An 18,229-nucleotide genomic window follows, 5' to 3' on the forward strand; every position below is an offset into this window, starting at 1 on the left:
TCGGAGAAACTCTAGAATCCACCAGATAAAGAAAATATTGAATTTTATTAAATCAAAGATAATCCTAACAACCACTCCCAAGAGTTTAAATACAGAAAAAATAAATCCTAATGGATTTTTAATCAAAAATAGAAATACAATAGAAAAATAAGCTCTAATGTGATTTTAATTTAAAAAAAGAAATCAAATAAAAAATTGCAGAAAACATTAAAATGCTATTTTTGGGCCTGAAATAAACTCGGATGGCTTAAAAAGTCTTCCTGCATCAGTTGTGGAATTTGAAAGTTAAATAAAGTATTTGTTAATAGCTTTCAACTATAATGTTTTTTTTCCTCAGGCAATTACTCTAAAGAAATAACATTGTCACTCAATTATGGATTATGGGTTATGGACTAGTTAACTCCTTCAAAGAGTGTTAAATAGGAAGTTAGATAATACAAGATATAAAACTAAGAAATGCACAAAAGGAATTAAAGTCAAAAGATAAAAAGAGAGAAATGTGTAAATAACTTATTTGATTGACTGTGTGTGTTGAAAAATATACATGTGTAGTATATATAGGCAAATATTAGTTTTATTAAGAAAAACAACGTGGTTTATAAAATTTATCCTTGCTCGCCTATTTGCGTGGATATTGCATGATTTTTCACATTGCATGGGTATGTGACGCCTCACATTTAGCTTGATCTTCCCCTTCATAGAATTTTATGTTTTCTCTATCCACATATGCACTTTCTCCTTAGAATGCATTTTTGTGCCAATAGTCTCTTAAGTTAGTGGTTCTATAAACATGCGAAACACGAGTGAAATGTAAAATTGACAAGTTAGATTATGTTTTGATTGTATCTAACTCTCTTACAACCTTCACGAAATTGTGTACACTTGAAAAAGATTCAACAAGCTTCTTCAAAGTTAGAAGTAGCATAATAATTAGAACAGTTCACCATCAATAAAAACTCAAATAAACATCTTGTCAAAGATAGAAGTTAACAAAGATTTCAAATGGTTTACCATATCTTGAGCATCCCTTAATTTTCTTATTATTTCCTAAGGTGCCCTACTTAATTCCTTTTACAAACACATATCCTCGAATTTACATTCGTTGAAACTTTTTTCTCATAGAGTTCGAGAGTAATAAGGACGATGGTATATATGGATTCCATGATACGATTAGTATTTTCATTGAACTAAATATCTAACACTAAATATTCATGAAATTCATGGTATTCATCAAATTCATCACCGCTTATGTCAGGGAGATCATCCGAATCTACCAAATTCTCTAGTTCGTGTTTATTCTAGCATTTCCAATTTTTTGAGCACCTTTCGCGATTGTTTCCAATCCTTGAAGACTATGATCTAACATGTCAGACACACCATCATTAGGGGCTTCATATGCTTCATATCTTTTCAAATTCTTATTTTTTTTTTGCATTAAAGGCTTCAAATATTTACACCTCCTTTTCAAAAGTTTGTTCATCAATATCTCTTGAATGGAAAAATATTTCAATAGCCATATGTACCTTAGGTGAATATATTTCTTTATCTCCTTAATCGTGTACTTTTTGAAATTATCTCAAGATTTTTTTTCATTTCTTTGAATTTATTTTTCCTTTAACGCCTTTGTTTTTTTGTTCCATGTGAAATTAGTCGACTGAGAGACATTGCCTTTCACGTTTTTGTTTGACTACCCATTATCCTTTAGATATATTATCTAGGGGCTTCATCATTCTCTTTGATATCATCTCACTATTTTTTTACCGTTATTTTCATAGACTTCGTACCTTCCTCCATTGTGATCTTTGCCACCCATTTCTTTTCATTAATAATGGATTCCTTGTCAATCAAAGTATCTTTAAGGTATATTATATCTTTATTTTAAACGAATTGGTATCCTTCCCTTTGGCATTTCTTAAAGCATTAATTATAAGAGTAGCTTTTTACTTTAAGTAATTCAATTGTTAACACAACTTCCATGAAAATATCTTACATATCATCTTTAATATCATACATATCTATGATAGAGGCAAGTTCTGGGGCTCTTCCAAGACTAGTATCTTTTTTTAATGAAAATTTCAATATGCAGTGTTCTGAAATCTAATTCATTCAGTTCGTGTCAAGCTTGCCCCAGAAATTTTTCTCTCATATGATGTTTTATATTGGTGATGCCTATTGAAGTGTACTCATCAATAGGGAATTTGATAACTATTTTCCAACCATCGCCATGGCCTTTCAATGAAGTGTACAATCAATTCATCCTCTTAATATTTTTAATTCATCATATCAGATAATGTAACTTCAGGGCTAAATCCAATCAAACTTGTCAAGTAAACTCCTTTCTATGTTTGACCAATTTTGTATAGATTCTGGTACAAGATAAGAAACCATATAAAAGTTATTCTTGTCAAAGATAAAGAGAACAACTATAGTTTGTAGATGTTATTTTGATTCCCTTCACTTTTCTAATTTCCTCTAAGAACATAACACAATTAGGAGTTTTGTAACCTTTAGGTAGAGGAACCATTTTTTCACCCACTTAGGATAATGTTTCATATAAATAGGTATATCTATAGCACTCTAGGAAACCTTGTTGAAATTGAGTTTGATGTTGAGTATTCCGCCATTAATGGTCTTGGTTTATATGAATGTTGTATCCTAAAAAAGTTTGTGGTGCCACTTGATACAGTTTGTCATAGCACTCCATATAGTTTGTCATAGCATGTTTTGATTATGATTTATAGTCCTTTCTAGTGTGTTATGTTTTTAATTCGGTTGTTTTTTTTCGGAATTAATAAAGATTCTAAATAATTTTGGGAAAGACCAATTGAAGCCATTGTCATTCTAATTAGACAAATTCTATATTATTTTAATAGGAAAGTTAAATACAATTACAAAGCAAGGAGACGATTAGCACACGAGAAACAGAAGAAAAAGTGGAAAATTAAAAAAAGAGCCCAAGATCACAAGTGACGCTATTTTTAGATGTTGGCAAGAAAATCGAAACTCCCCAAAGCTAGAGTGGCGCGCTTGTGCGGTTAAGTTTTACTTATGTACAATATTATGATCATATCTAGAGTTTTGTAAGTCCGTTTGAGATGAAACTAGCAGCAGTTGTAAGCTAACTTCTAAAGATATAACTTTTATGAAGAAGTCAATGTCTAAATTAAAATGTAAAAGGGTATAAATTAGCAAGAAAAAATATAACATGGTGACAATGTTGAACTATAAACATTGGGATATTATTTCAACCCTAAAAACCCATTATAATGCCTATTTAATGAGAAGGAAAGCAGGTGTTTCTGTTTTTCATTTTTGTTCTACATTTAGGTTCCAAAATTTTAAAATAAAGAGTCATACTTTGAAGAAAATGAGAATGGAAAACGCATGACATCATTATAGAATCATCTATATCGTCTCTAAGGTTAGTCTCTAATTTTTCTATTTTAATTGCCATGAATCCCTTACAGATGATTGACTAGTTACATTAGATTAGTCTCCCTTAGATGAATTTCCCTCAATAATATGAACCATATGATTCATGTAGATTTGCTCTTTGTAATGGACATCTTATAATTATTATGTATTATCGTGTTTAATGTGAACCATGTGATTCATGTTTAATGAGTGGTTAATCTCTTATTTTCTTTTTTTAAGGATTAGTAAGAATAAACCAAATATATTATGAAAATAAATAAATGTTTGTTAGAAGATTAACCGGGGTTTTCCAAGTTTATTATTTTATCAATTGTATTATGTCAAATATTCAAAGAATTTCATAATTCTCCCCCAATGAAGAGAATGGATAAAATTAAAAAAAAAATCAATTCTCTAAATTGCTCGAGAAGAGATTTTACCTATAACATCTTTCTTTGTTGAGTTGTAAATTAGGATCACCAAAAGTTTCCATAGAATTCCTTAACCATCAAAATCATCAAAACCATCATTTGTGGGAGCTTTTAAATGCATGATTTGCACTACTTTCCTTAATTTACAAATAAGTCATCAAAGTTGCAAAGCATTCCTGTAAAACAAGTTAGGTTTTCACATTTGGTATCCAAATCTTTTGGGGCCATGTGTGTTAGTTTTTTAAGAGACCTTGAGGTATTTCTCTTTGACCATCTTAAATCATGTAGTTTAGAATAATAAAAACTTCTAAATAACCAAGCTAATGATAAAAATTGCATTTATAAGTATTGTTCCATTCATGAATCATAAGAAATTGAAGTAGGTTGTGAGAAGTCATAAATCGATCGTGCTGATATCTGATACCGTGGTGTGGGAGTGGACCTGCAAGGTTAGTAATCCAACGTCCAAGTCAGTTCAATATTCAAGATGGTTGTAGTGAAAAATGGATATTAGATAGTTTACCTTGTTTTTCCTGGGATATGACTTTTATACCTTGGATCATGTGGAGTTGGTTTGTGTTGCTTTGGGCTTATCCATTTGAGCCTTTGGACGACCCAGAACAGTTATCCCCAAGGCTTGTCAGACGCTTAGGGATCCAGGGAAGTATTTAGCGATCATGGTCGGCCTCCAAGGAAGTTATCTGATTTGAATTAGAAGAGAAACATTTGGATTCATTTGAAAAAATAGTGAGGAGTAAGCACATTAAATGCATTTTCATGTTTCATTACTTCTTCACAACACACAGACTAAAGTGACTAGTAAGGGAACGGCGTTGCAAATAGTGCATTCAAGTTTGTTTACCTTTCCAAGGGAAAATCTAGTTGTTGATTATGTAACTGACTTCTACAGCTGATCAGGTTTGTTTGATCATTTTTGCTATATATATATATATATATATATATATATATATATATATATATTGATCAGTCGGTGTATGAAATCGGAAGAAGTCTGTGATGAAGTAGGGATGCTTTGGGTGGAAGTCGGATAGTGGCCAGAGCTAGAACACGAACTCGCCTAATGGATACTCGAGGTATAACCCGACTTAACAAAGTCATCGTCTTGCCGGGATGAGGGGTCCTAATATGCCGAGGTGGAGAGCCTCGTGTTGTCGGATATGGAACCCGAATAGGCCGAGATAATAGAGAGACAAAAGGCCACCATTTGGAAACGGTCTCAAAAAATGAAAGGTCATAACAATACCATAATGATGCAGTCGTTACAAGCCATGAAGAAGTCAAATTAAATGATAAAACGACAACAGTTTTTTAATCTTTGAATGTAGGAAAGAAGGGAAAGGGTTTTTCATAATTGTTGGGGTGAGGAATGAGCCTATATAAGGGACATTAAGAAATAAAGAAAGGCATATAAGAACTACTTGAACATTTACAAACACGTAACCGATCATTTGAGGCTCTCCCTGACAAATATCAAGGAAGTGAACCTTTTAGTATTTTTAGCAAGAACAATATATATATATATATATATATATATATATATATATATATATATATATATATATATATATATATATATATATATATATATATATATATATATATATGAACAAAAACCCAAAGTTTTGGATAACATAGTATTTTCCGTCCTTGTAAGTTGGCGTATTTTTTTGTTTTAGTTTTTCTAATATAAATCTTTTTTTGGTTTTAGTCCCTAATTATAGGTTTGTGATCATATATTTATCTCTAAACATTCATACAAACCCAAACTTTTTTCAAAGTCTTTTTTTGATTATGTAGTTTTATTATTCACTCTTTCTCTCACAATCTTCACCATCATCTTTCATTAGAGTTTCATCGGCTTCTTTTGATTCCCTTCAAAATCTTCAATATGCAGAATCCAAAATCCCTCACTTTTGCAACCCTTTTCTCCACATTCTAAATCATGAACCTCCTGTTCATGACATAGAATCAAAATCTTCTCAATTTTTCAACTCTAATTATAAATTTCCAATCGTTGACACTCCTTTTTAAGATCCATAACTCAAATGTATTTTGGTGAGGAAGTAACATAGATTATTTGTTTGTACTCTCTTTCTTTTTTGTTTGTTTGTATTTTTATTTGTTTTCTTGAATTTTATAGCATTTCTTCAAGTTGCAATTGATTCTTTGGTGTTACGATATCAATTTCAACATAAATTTTGGATTTGAAAAATTTTGGGTTTGTATGAAGGTTGTGGTCAAGATATGAACACAAATCCAAAATTCTTGTTTAAATAGTTTTTTTGTCTATGTAAATTGTCATGTTTTTGGTTTCAACCCCTAAATCTTTTCTTTTTTTTGGTTTTAATCTCTAATTTGGAGTTTCATATTAAAAGGTTTTAAGTCAATGGTACAACTACAAAGCTCTTGACTAACATTAATGAATTGAAGTATTTAACTAATAAGAAAGTAAGGTTGATAAAGTCATTAATCTAATAATAGCCAAACACTTCTACCGTTGAAGAATATAAACAAACAATGAATTTAATTATTTTTAGAGACATTATGAAAAATTCCACACAAAATTTGGTTTAACACCTTCACAACAACACACCACTCATTGTTTTAAAGGTTAAACAGTGGAAATAGATTTAGAAGAGAAGACATACATTTTAGAGTTTGAATATGAAGATTAAAGTGAGAATGCAATCGAGAACGATGCTTGGAACAATTGAGAACAATAATTAAAATTGTGAATGATTAAATAGAAGTTGAAGATAAATGATTAAATAGAAGTTAAAGATAAATTTGAAGGTGAGAAAAAATAGAAATGGAGATTGATGACGGAAGAAGAAGTTTTATTAATTTTTTTTTTATTTCGTCCTCTGATACCATGTCATTAATTTCACGTTATTAAATATTTGACACTTTAATTATTTTTTATAGTAACATAGAGTTGACGTCAAATATTAAAATCAAACAAAACTCAACCTATAAAAACCCATCTAAAAAAATTTAAGAACTAAAATAAAAAAACTCACTTATAAAAAAAAACTTTTTAAATCAATATAAAAGTACAAATTTCTAATTGTCCTAAAATGAAAATAATGTAATTTAAACCTGTCACTTTATATTCCATTAAAAGTGCCATGCATGCGCCATAAATGGATACAAACCGACTCCTGTTTGCACGAGGTTAGCATCTTCCTAAGATCCATAAATATAGCGCTAATTTTCAGATATAACGAGCAGCAATAAAGGGGGGAACTCAATTTTAGCGACAAGAAAATCAGAAGGATCCTAAATCCATAGTATTCGTCAAACCACTCAATAAAAAGCAAGTTATCGAGAGTGCAAGCTTTCTTACTTTATAAATATCTCCACACTTTTGCAAAGTTATTTACAAACGTTAGTGCTTAATCAATCACATTACTGGTTGCCGACAAGCCATTTTACCCATTTAAACTTCAAATTTAAATTAGAAAAATAGTTATCTATAATCATTATGAATCCAGTCAAAAACCTCCCTAAAGTAATGTTTGGCTTTAACTAGACAATGGTAGAAAAAATGTTTATCATTCACTTTTATTCAATTTATTATTACTACTATTAATAGGATAGATTAATAGGATAGAGTAATATTTTTGATGAGTAGTGTACTATATGTATAATCATTGACCTCTAGAATACCATACACTAAATATCAAAATAAATGTGAGTATGTAGTATTTGGATTTAATATTTGAAAATTAAAAATAAATAAAAAAAGAATTTTGGCGTCATCTATGACTCGAGAGCAAAACGAGTTTTGAGCAAATCATAAGGGGCCCACAAAGCATCCAAAGGACAAGGCCTATTAGCATCAAGCCTGGCCCACGGTTTTCCCTTTCCACTCCAATGCAACAAACTCACCGGGCCCGGGTGCAGGTCCCGACAAAGCCCACGAAAGTTATCACCACCAAGCCCGTGCTGGTTCCACCGATGATCCACCGGCGTAATCCTCCCCGCAAAAACTAACAAAAACGGCGGCAACGATCCCAGCTCATAGATCCGCATTCTCTTCTGCAACTCCATCCACTCCCGGATCATGGTAGTATAGTCACCGGAACGCCACCGCTCAAGATCAATAACCATAACACCAGTATTGAAGTAACAAGCCTCACGGTTCGCGAATGTAAGCGAAAGTGAAGGATTCGACCAAAACGAAGGAGTGAAATAAATACTGAAATTCGCGCCGCAGTATTCCGGTGCAGCGATGACGGTGTTTGACCGGAGAGGAGTAGCCGCGAGTTTCGCAATGTCGTCGACGAGGATTAAGTCGGAGTCAAGGTAAACGACTCTGGTGATACAAAACGGTAGGAGGTCAGCGAGGTAGGTTCGAGCGTAGTTGAGGGGACAGTCCAAGGCGGAGCGGATGGAGGTTGAAATCAATCCGGCGACGGGCTCGTCGTTGAAAGGGTAGATTTGGTATTTTAAATATGGGAATGAGTTAGTTATGATTCTGTTGAGAACGGTTGTGGAGGAACGTTTTGAAGCGGAGGTAATGAAATGGAAGACGATGTTTTCTGGACATGAGGAGTGTTGGAGTACGGAGAGGATCGCTGCCATGGAGCCGCGGATGTAGGACACGTCAAGTGTCATTGCCACGTGTACGGCTTCGATTGAGCATTGTTCGTTAGTATGGAATATAATGGTTTTGCATGTTGGGGAGTTGTAGAACTTTGGTGCTTCTTTGAAACCTTCTTCAGTGGTAATGCATAAGGTGTGATTGGAAAAGAAAAGAATAACACTAACACATAAGAATAAGAATAATGCAAATTGGAACTTCATTGGTGATAGGTGTGGGATTTGGGGATTAAAGTGTGGATTTGAGTTAGTTATATTTGAAGAAGTTGAAAGGAGAGAGAAGGGGGAAAAGGCAAGGTGAGTGGATTTGTGGGGGAACGACACTACACTATTCTGCTGCGTACGTTTTCTCTCGGTGGTCTTCAGCCCACCTTGGTACAAAAACAACCACCTTATGCTCAAGTCAATGATGAATGATTTTTAATTGTTTTACATGTTTGAACGTATACGTAATATATTCTTTTCGTATTATATTGTTATTAGTACCATATTTTATTCCTTGTTATAGATTATCATAGTCAATCTTTCTGAATTGTTTATTTGAAAGATAAAATAACATCAATAGAGTCAAAGTTATAGTGGTGTTTTTTTAAATATAAAATCAAAGTTATTTTTGTTAATCTCATTAATATTATATATTTAATAGTGAATAATATTTGGATGAGATTAAGGTGGTTGCTTTTTGTATTATAGTAAAATCAAAGTTATTCGTATATACCACATGAAAAAATAGTATACATTTAATTTAGACAAAAATAAATGACGATAATTTGCTAAAAATATTGCTCGCTAATTAATGAGAATAAGAGTATAATTTATTTTTAATAAAAAATCAAAGCATCAATTATTATATACAATAAAAATTAGGGGTATTGGGCATGTCCATTTTGCTCGCATTTTAGTATGGGGACAAGGATTTATGCTCTCGCCTTCTAATGTGTCCGCTCCGCCCTGTCACGTTTACTTCGCGGACTTTTGTAGGCACGAACATTTATATAAACTTTTGTATTATTAGACTTAAAAAATGCAGTGTTTGCGGGCTTTTCTCGTCTCACTCTCACTTTTTTGCAGAACAGACTAAGTTTTAGGCTCTCACCCTCAACTATGACCGCTCCATCTCGCCCTGTTTTTTATAGGATTTGGCAGGACGGACCTAAATGGGGCGGACATGCCAGTTTGTCATCTCTAAAAAAAACTTCTACTATCCTGATGATATATTAGATGAGAATTTATGTATGAGAAGAAGAGAAAGGATCTTATGGGAGACAATGGTTAAGCAAGATTATCTTGCATTTGTGTGTGTGAGAGAGAGGTATGTTTTACATATATCCTAGTTAGCTTGAGTAGTTAGTTATATGCTTCTAACTTCCTAACAACCTTTCCAAAGTTAGATTAACTAACTTTGGCTGAGACTTCTTTAAGACTTTCTCACAAACTCATGGAGACTGGAGTGTAGTAACTTTGGAACTTTTTTTTTTAAATAACCATGTTTTATAAAAAAAGTATCCAAAATAGCCATGTTTAAAAAAATACCAAAGTATTAATGTTTTAAATAAAAGCAATTTGAACACAAGAGGAGTAACCAAAGGGTATGGCGCGTGCATTTATATTTGTGCATAGGCATCATGCATGGTGGTGCATGCTTATAGTGTCAATCAAAAAGCATATGTAAAAGTCTGACTCATGCATTCATTTTTGTACAGGGGCGTCGTGCATGATGGCGCATGCTTATAGTGACAGCTATATGCGTAGGTAAAAGTCTATTTACCGTAGGCATAAGCCGATATATTTATATGTACGACACTTTTTTCTAACATATAATTTGTTGTACCTACAGTAAAGTGTTGTATGAATAAGTGTTTCAGGCTATACCTATGGTAAATAGATTCTTACTTGTGTTTTTTCACTGGCACTATAAGCATGCACCATAATGCATGACGTCTATGTACAAAAAATGAATGCATGCGCCATACTCTCTGGCTACTCTTCTTGTGTTCAAATTTTTTAGTTTGAAATATGGTTATTTTGGTTTGTTTTTTAAAACATGATTATTTTGGATTTTTTAAAAAATATGGTTATTTAAAAAAAATTGTGACTTTGAGTTTGGATTTAAATGTGTTGAACAAGTTGGTAGGGAGATGCATGGTAAACATGTATGCCATTTGTGCATGGCCTGGAACATGTTTGATTTGTAGCTTGCTGGCTTTTATTCTCTTACGTTCGAAATGTATATCAAGTTTGATATGGTTAGTTCTAGCATGTAAAATTGGATGTGTGATAACAAAACAACATTAAGATTATCACATAGTAATGATAAAGTTAGGTAATTTATATGAAGTTTAGACAAGAGAGATTCCAACCATAGAAGTTTAGACGTTGTGTGTGCCAAATCTCGATATTCGACTTCAAGCCACCAGGTTAGAGCCAAAGTACATACAAGAACTTAAAGTCTGCCATCAGGGTCACTTACCCAATCTGAAAGGTTATAGGCTCTTAATGAGATTTTTTATAGTGGATTGGAATGTGAGAGCAATAAACTGTTTGTGGTTGTCCCACTTAGATACCACAATATTTGTTTAACCAAAATCCAATTAGGTTAAAGCGGGTTTGCCATGAACTGGCAGGCTTTATTCATACAGAAATCTATGTTTTGTCGTATAAGTGTGACATATAATTTTCTTTTAACCAAACTCCAATGAGGTATAAATAGGTTGGCCATGAACTAGCAGGTTTATTTACAAATAAAGTTATGTATGGCCGTGTAAGTGTGACATACTATAGAGCTTTAATTGTGGATTTATGCATGGCAAGATCTATTAGCACATGAATTCCATGTTTGCTCAAATTGCAGTGACTATATATGGGTGTACTCACTCCATTAGCACCAATCATGTTGACTTTGCATAACATATCCTTGATATAATTTATTTGTGTTAAAAGCATGGTCCATTTGATTGATAGTACACCTATATGCCAAGAATATATTTTAGGATGCCAAGTTTTTCCTGAGAAAACTTATCATGCAATTTAGTGATAAGTTCATGGATTAGTGTAGAGGATGTGTCTTACAGTAGGATATCATAAACATACACTAAAGAATACAAAATGGAACTTTAGTGCTTGGAGAGAGAGAGAGGGAGAGAGAGAGAGAGAGAGAGAGAGAGAGAGAGAGAGAGAGTCATACTTACTAGAGGAAAAGCCAAAGTGGATCAAGACTTGATGTAACTTCTCATAATAGACCATTGGGGCCTACTTTAAGCCATAAATATCCTTCTTTAATTTCCATACAAAGGTTGAGTTACAATCAGAAAAACCAAGAGGATGTTGCATATAAACCTTTTCTTGAAGTTATCCATTAAGAAAAACATTGTTGATGTCAATTTATTGTACTTCTCATTTGTATGTGATAGCCAAAAAAAGAGGATGCTCTTAATGGTTCTTGGTTTAACCATATGTGAGAATGTTTCATGAAAGTGAAATCCTTGTTTTTTGATGGAACTCTTTAGCTACCAACTTTGACTTATACTTGTTAACATTTCCATATAGATTTTCCTTAACTTTGAACAACCCATTTACAACCTATAGGTTTCATATAAGGAGGAAATATTGACAAAGTTCAAGTACAGTTCTTTATAAGTGAGTCATATTCAGACTTCATGGCCTCAAACCTCTCAAGTTGAGAGAGTTCTTGTTCGATAGAGTTGGGTTAAGTGTAGACAAGAATGGCTTTGGGTTTAGACTTTCCTGTTTTAGCTCTAGTCAGCGTAAGATGTATGTTTACTAAGAAATTGGTTTGTTAAGGTTAGGTTTGAAAACAAGTAAACAAAGAATTGTGACGTGAATAAATTGATTTTTGAGAGAAAGTGGAAGTATTTTCATTGTTTTGAGGTTCCTTAAATCTGAAGTAAATGGTAAACTCAAGTAACCTGAAGTTAAGTGTAGTTGTGACAGGACATGTAGGTGTACTTGAAATTGACTGAAAAGTGTTTGACACATGTGATGTCTTAGGAGAGTGCCCAACAGTTAAGAGTTGAAAAGATCTGACCGATGGGTAGCAATCCAATTGGCAAGAATGCCATATAGAAACCCCAAATTCCCTTGGATATTAGAATCAAGCAACAAACAATGCATACAATATTAATTTGAAGAGCAAGGCATCAAATAAAGATAGCCCCATCCAAGCTTTAGCCACTCCATGATCTCCTTCAAATTTGCCCATGTAACAGATGAATTCCACAAGTCACAGGTTCAAAAATAACAGCTTCACAATGGTCATGCTGCAGATGAACTCAGAGGGATCTTCAAAGATGTATCATATGAAGTTTCAAATTGCAAGCACTTGGTTTCACACAAGTTGGCATTGTCCAAGTCCTTTAGCATAGGAGTGTTGCCTAGATTCTAAGTCCAATTATCCAAGATCAAGTCAACAGTCCACACAAAACTTTTTTTAGGGTTTTTGTTGTTATTATGTACATTAATGGTCAAAGACCAAACAAGCAAACAAAATATACACAAATACGATATATCACACAATATGGTCCAAGTGGACAAAGTGAAAAGGCATTAATATAAACAATTAGAATTTGTATGAATAATGGCAAATGAATAGAGCTTAAAAATTAAAGTGCATTAAAATAAAGGACTTGAAATTAAATGTTAGTTGCTAATGAGTTAGAAGTTAGTATTGTTTTGCTTTTGCTTTTCTTTATGTCATTCTTTGGAGAACACTCAACCCACTTATCACAAGCATGGATCCTTGAGCCAAGACATCTTCCAAGGGAAGGAAAAAAAGTCAAAGTTTCCATACAATACCATGAAAGAGGGGAGACTTACAATCTCACTAACTAAAATGTTATGCCTTTTTGTGTAAAAAATTTAGCGTTATGTTAAACAATCGTAATTGAACTTATGTAGAAGTCACAACTATTTGAGGTCGGGCAATAGAATTTTTGGTGTTAATGCATGTTAGAGACATAGTATAATGTACTATGCTCATGAAACATACCACACATAAAAAGAATATGCAAAAGAGGTGGCATAATCTCATTCATACTCATGTTGATTTTTCAATCAACTAGCTTTAGGACTTTGAGATATCATAGGTCAAATGAAATGGATGCATAAAAGAGGGGAATTAGATGAAGAGGGGGGAAATCGATCAAAACTCAAATTGGTCAAAGGAGGACTTTTACCAAATTAATATCATTCATTCATTTTGGGAGATGGAATGCACATTCCATCAATCCCCTAAATCCAATGATATTAACCTAGCAAAGTCAAATCAACCTTGACCAAGGCCCAACAACATAAGTCAAACTTACATAAACCATCACAAGAGGTCAACACAATTATTTGACATTTATTCAATTAAAAAATACTAAAATAATTCATTTAAGTTAAATATGGTTTGTCAAATTCCTAAAACCTCATCAAAACACCAAAGCAATGGCCATGAGATTTATCATAGGTCAAACAAGGCCAAAGGACCTTGGAGAAAAGAATTCAGAATTTTTAAAGACTTAAAAGTATTTTTAAACAATTAAAAATAATCACAAAATCAATTAAATCATGAAAAATATTAATAATGATCCAAAAAATAATTTTAATTCAGAATATGAAAGAGGAATTTATTTAAAAAAATTTGGTGAAACTCTCATATTTTTTGGATCAATATTAAAATTAATATGAATTAATGAAAATCAAATGAATTAAAACAAAAATAAAAAAATCAAAAAAACGTGAGCCACTTGATTTCCCTCATTAATTGAGGTAGCAGATCAAGTGGCTGAGCGCGCGCAATACACCATGCACTTGAGTCAACTGATCACACGCGTGGTAATCAGCATGTACGCTCAGGATTAAAACGTTTTCAATGGATCTTGTGGCTGGGAGACGTGCCAACACACCGCCGGAGCCAGAGCTCCGGTCTTCTTCTCCGGTGGACCTCACCGGACTGGTCCACCCTCAACCATCACCAAAATAAAAAAAGAGGACATGATCTGAAAGAAAAAATGGCGTAGAGCACGAATCTGACCTCAATTTCAACTAACTCTAAATATATAGAAAGATATGAGGAGTTAAATTTTGAGGTATGTCAAATGAGTTGCTTCGATTTGACCTTTAAGCAACTCAATCTTCTTGCCTACATTGGTCGGACTTCAGACAACCAAAGATCCAAGAGAATTGAGTGACAATCAAATAGATGAAGTTTTCTGAAAATTACCTTCAATGATGTGCAGAACTTGATGTTGCTTGCTTCAAACTTGATCTGATCACACTTGAGAAGCTTGCAGGAGAGGTTTAGCAATGGTACAAAGCTTTGGATCCTGGAGTTCTTGAATCTCCAAACAGTGAGATTCAAACTCAATTTTCAAGTTGAAAATTCTCAGGTTTTCCTTTGAAATGTGAGGGTTTCAATTGGGGGGCAAAGTTGGCGCGCAAGGTGTGTTTGAATTGAGCTCCAAGGGCCTGTATTTATAGCAATTGGGACTGATATTTGCACACTTGAAAATTGCTAAATTTGGACATTTCATGCACCAGCTTGCATGGGCGTGTACATGCCCATGAAGCAATCCAATTTGGTCTACTTGCATCTGTTCTGAAGTTCAAATGAGGCTTGGATGTCAAGGCAAAGTGCAATGTGATTTTAGGCATTTGATTTCTTCCAATCATGCAGCTCTGTTAAAGCCATGCGCAGACCTAGCAAATCTCATCCAAAATGCATGAAGTTGGGTTCTTTGGAAAGCTTAGATCAAGGGGAACAAGTTTGATGTTGAACACTTTTCCATTTGGAGCTTCTATCATGGTGAATTTTGAGGTGGAAGTTTTGAAATTTTAACATGTTGAAATTTTTTCTAAGTGTTAAGCCATATATCTCAATATTCCACCTTGCTTAACTTTTTATGTGAGATTCAAATGAGAAAAGTGTCTTCATCAAAGTTGTATCTCTTTCAAATACTTTCAAAATGGTCACAAATTTAATGGAATTTGGATTTAGAATTATAGAGTTATGCATTTTTTAAGTTTGGAAAAATCACTTGTCCAATGGTATAGGTCAAAAATGACCTATAATGTATCCTCATATCACATGCTCATAAAAGTGTAATTAGCCTTCACTCCAAACATAAAAGTTTAAGTAAACATCTTGAATTTGATTGTGAAACTTTGAAATCTTCCATCTCATAAAAATTGAGCAAGTTATGGCCTTGGGAAGTTGACTTTCAAATTAGGGTTTAGACAAAATGACCTATAATGTTTCAACATAGAAAATGATTTTCCAAGCAAAAATATCTCTTGGTCTCAACATGAAAGTTGTTTGTAATGTCATTTAGATTAACGTTTCTCTTGGAATCATGGTGAACATTGTAGGAGATAGGGTCTAGGGAGACCCAATTTTGATCAGATGAATTCATCTGGCCAACCACCATCAACCAACTTGCTAACCTTCAATTCTATTGTCTTTTTAGGCTCATGGTAGATTATATATGCATAATATGATGAGTTTTGAAGTGTCCCTTAAGAAATTTGATCCATTAGGGAGATAGCTTGTTGAAGAAGTTACTTAAGATACCCAGTCAAACTAGGGTTTCCAAGGCAAATCACCTTCAAACTCTTGAAGAAAACTTGACCAATATAACATGTAGAGATCAATGGGACTCATATATGATGCTTAGAGACATTGTGGATCAATCTTTGATTGTGATCTTAGCCATGAGGGTCTTAAACCCTAGATGTGAACTTGATGAGTTTTGATGATCATGTCCTACCTACAAAAGAGTTAGGAAAATACAAAGACATATTTTTGGTATTTTGGTTAGTATAATGATAATATACAAGTATAATACAATCACATGGTGCTTGGTGATCTCTCCCAAGACAAACCCAATGAAAGAGGGGTAAGGAGGATGCCAAGGCGTGATCCCAATGTTAATGCATATGATGAAATTGCATGTGGGATCTTAGGGTCAAAATTAGGGTCTTACAGCTGCCCCTATTTAAGGACATTCTAACTGAGGAGGTGAAGGTTAAAATCTTCGCATCAACTCAGTAGAATGGGCTTAAATAATAACATATAGAAACAAATTTTGGTCCCTAAGAGACCTCATAATGCATATGATATGAATGTAAAAGAAAATTATTTGTGGGGAAATATTGCCACAAAGGAAAAGAAATCAAAGAGACCGAAGATCCGCAAAAGTAGAATGCGTTCCGTAAGGAAAACTCACTGGGGAGATAGAGACTCTGGGGGGATAAAAAGTTATGCGTAGGCTAGGCTACAACTTGAAAACTACTGGGGGACTAGAGGAATTCCATAAAATGGAAAGACTCAGTCGGGGAAACAAAACATTTGCAGGGGATTACAAGTAGATCAGGATAAAACTGAAGTACTTGAATCAATACAGGGAAAAGCGGTTTCACTAAGGGAAAACGCACTCAACTCAAATGGGGAAGAAATAAACTTCAACGCAGGAGGAGCAGCAATTCATTATCCACTACCCGCTACTGGGTAAGGAGATAATAAAGGTCTGATAGAGAGGACACCCGTCATCGGTTAGGATGAACATATTAAGGATGATTCGCTGGGAACCAACAGGAGGGAATATTCATTACCGGCTACTGGGTAAGAATAACCTTGCTGGGGAGAACTACATAAATAGGATTTACAACTACCAGTTACTGGACAGAAGACCAATGATGAGAATATTCGTCATCGGTTAAAGTGAACATATCAAGGATAGACTCAAAGGAAAGAAAATCCGTCATCGATTAAGATGAACATATCAAGGATAGACTTGCCTGGGAATTGTTAAGGAGGATACCCGTCATCGGTTAAGATGAACATATCAAGGATAAACCAACTGAACAAAAAGTAGAAATTACATCTATTGAATACGGGATAGAAGACCATCAAAGAGAAAATCCATCATCGGTTAGGATGAACATATCAAGGATAGACTCTGTTGAGGGGAAAAGCAAGATTTCCAACTATCGGTTATTGGGCAGAAGATCGCAAAGAGGAGGAAATCCGTCATCGATTAGGATGAACATATCAAGGATTAGCCTTTTGGGGAACAAAGTAGGGATTACAACTACCTTCTTACTAGGTAGAATACCAAGGATGAGAATATCCGTCATCGGTTAGGATGAGCATATCAAGGATAGACTCAAGCAGGGGAAGAAAGATATCTTTCACCGGTTAGGATGAACATATCAAGGATATACTTCCTGGGGAAACGTGAAAACGAATCCGCTGAGGAGAAAAAGTTTCTCTCGCCGGATATTGGGCAAAAGTGAAAATCATGAGAAGAAATATTACCAGTTACCGGGTAATAGATTCTCAGGGGACCAAAAGCATCTATCTAGGTAAGATCTAGAAAGAGACGGCCAAACAAGACTCAACCCAATGAGGATATAACTCAAGGGGAGTAATTCCGTCCAGGTAATTAACTAGGGAGGAAACTAAAACAACGATCATCCACGAGGAAATAACTCAGTGGGGAAAGGAGAAAGGTTAAAATATTTCTGATTAAGGGGCCGACACTCTACAATTGAAGGATGCCAAACGGCATATTTGTATGGGGATGAAGTACCGCCATGACAAAGAATAAGAATTTCAGACAATGAATCATCAAATATGTAATCACGAAAATTATATGAGTGTATATGTATATGCATGTGTATATATGATGATTATGCTGACAAAACGATCGCAAAGGATACAAAGGTGTCGCAAACAATTTGAATCATCGGTACAATCC

At 33.9% G+C, this 18,229-nt stretch overlaps 1 protein-coding gene across 1 annotated transcript; it reads right to left on the reverse strand.

The window, feature by feature from the left end:
- Window positions 1-7,413: 7,413 nt before the first annotated feature.
- On the reverse strand, window positions 7,414-8,847 carry LOC127074524 (probable galacturonosyltransferase-like 1). Its single transcript, XM_051015857.1, has one exon. It carries the CDS (start codon window positions 8,673-8,675, stop codon window positions 7,629-7,631), a length of 1,047 nt encoding a protein of 348 aa, XP_050871814.1. The 5' UTR covers window positions 8,676-8,847; the 3' UTR covers window positions 7,414-7,628.
- Window positions 8,848-18,229: the final 9,382 nt, after the last annotated feature.

The sequence above is a fragment of the Lathyrus oleraceus genome, chromosome 4 (assembly GCF_024323335.1).
Source record: "Lathyrus oleraceus cultivar Zhongwan6 chromosome 4, CAAS_Psat_ZW6_1.0, whole genome shotgun sequence".
In the NCBI taxonomy this organism is placed as follows: domain Eukaryota; kingdom Viridiplantae; phylum Streptophyta; class Magnoliopsida; order Fabales; family Fabaceae; genus Lathyrus; species Lathyrus oleraceus.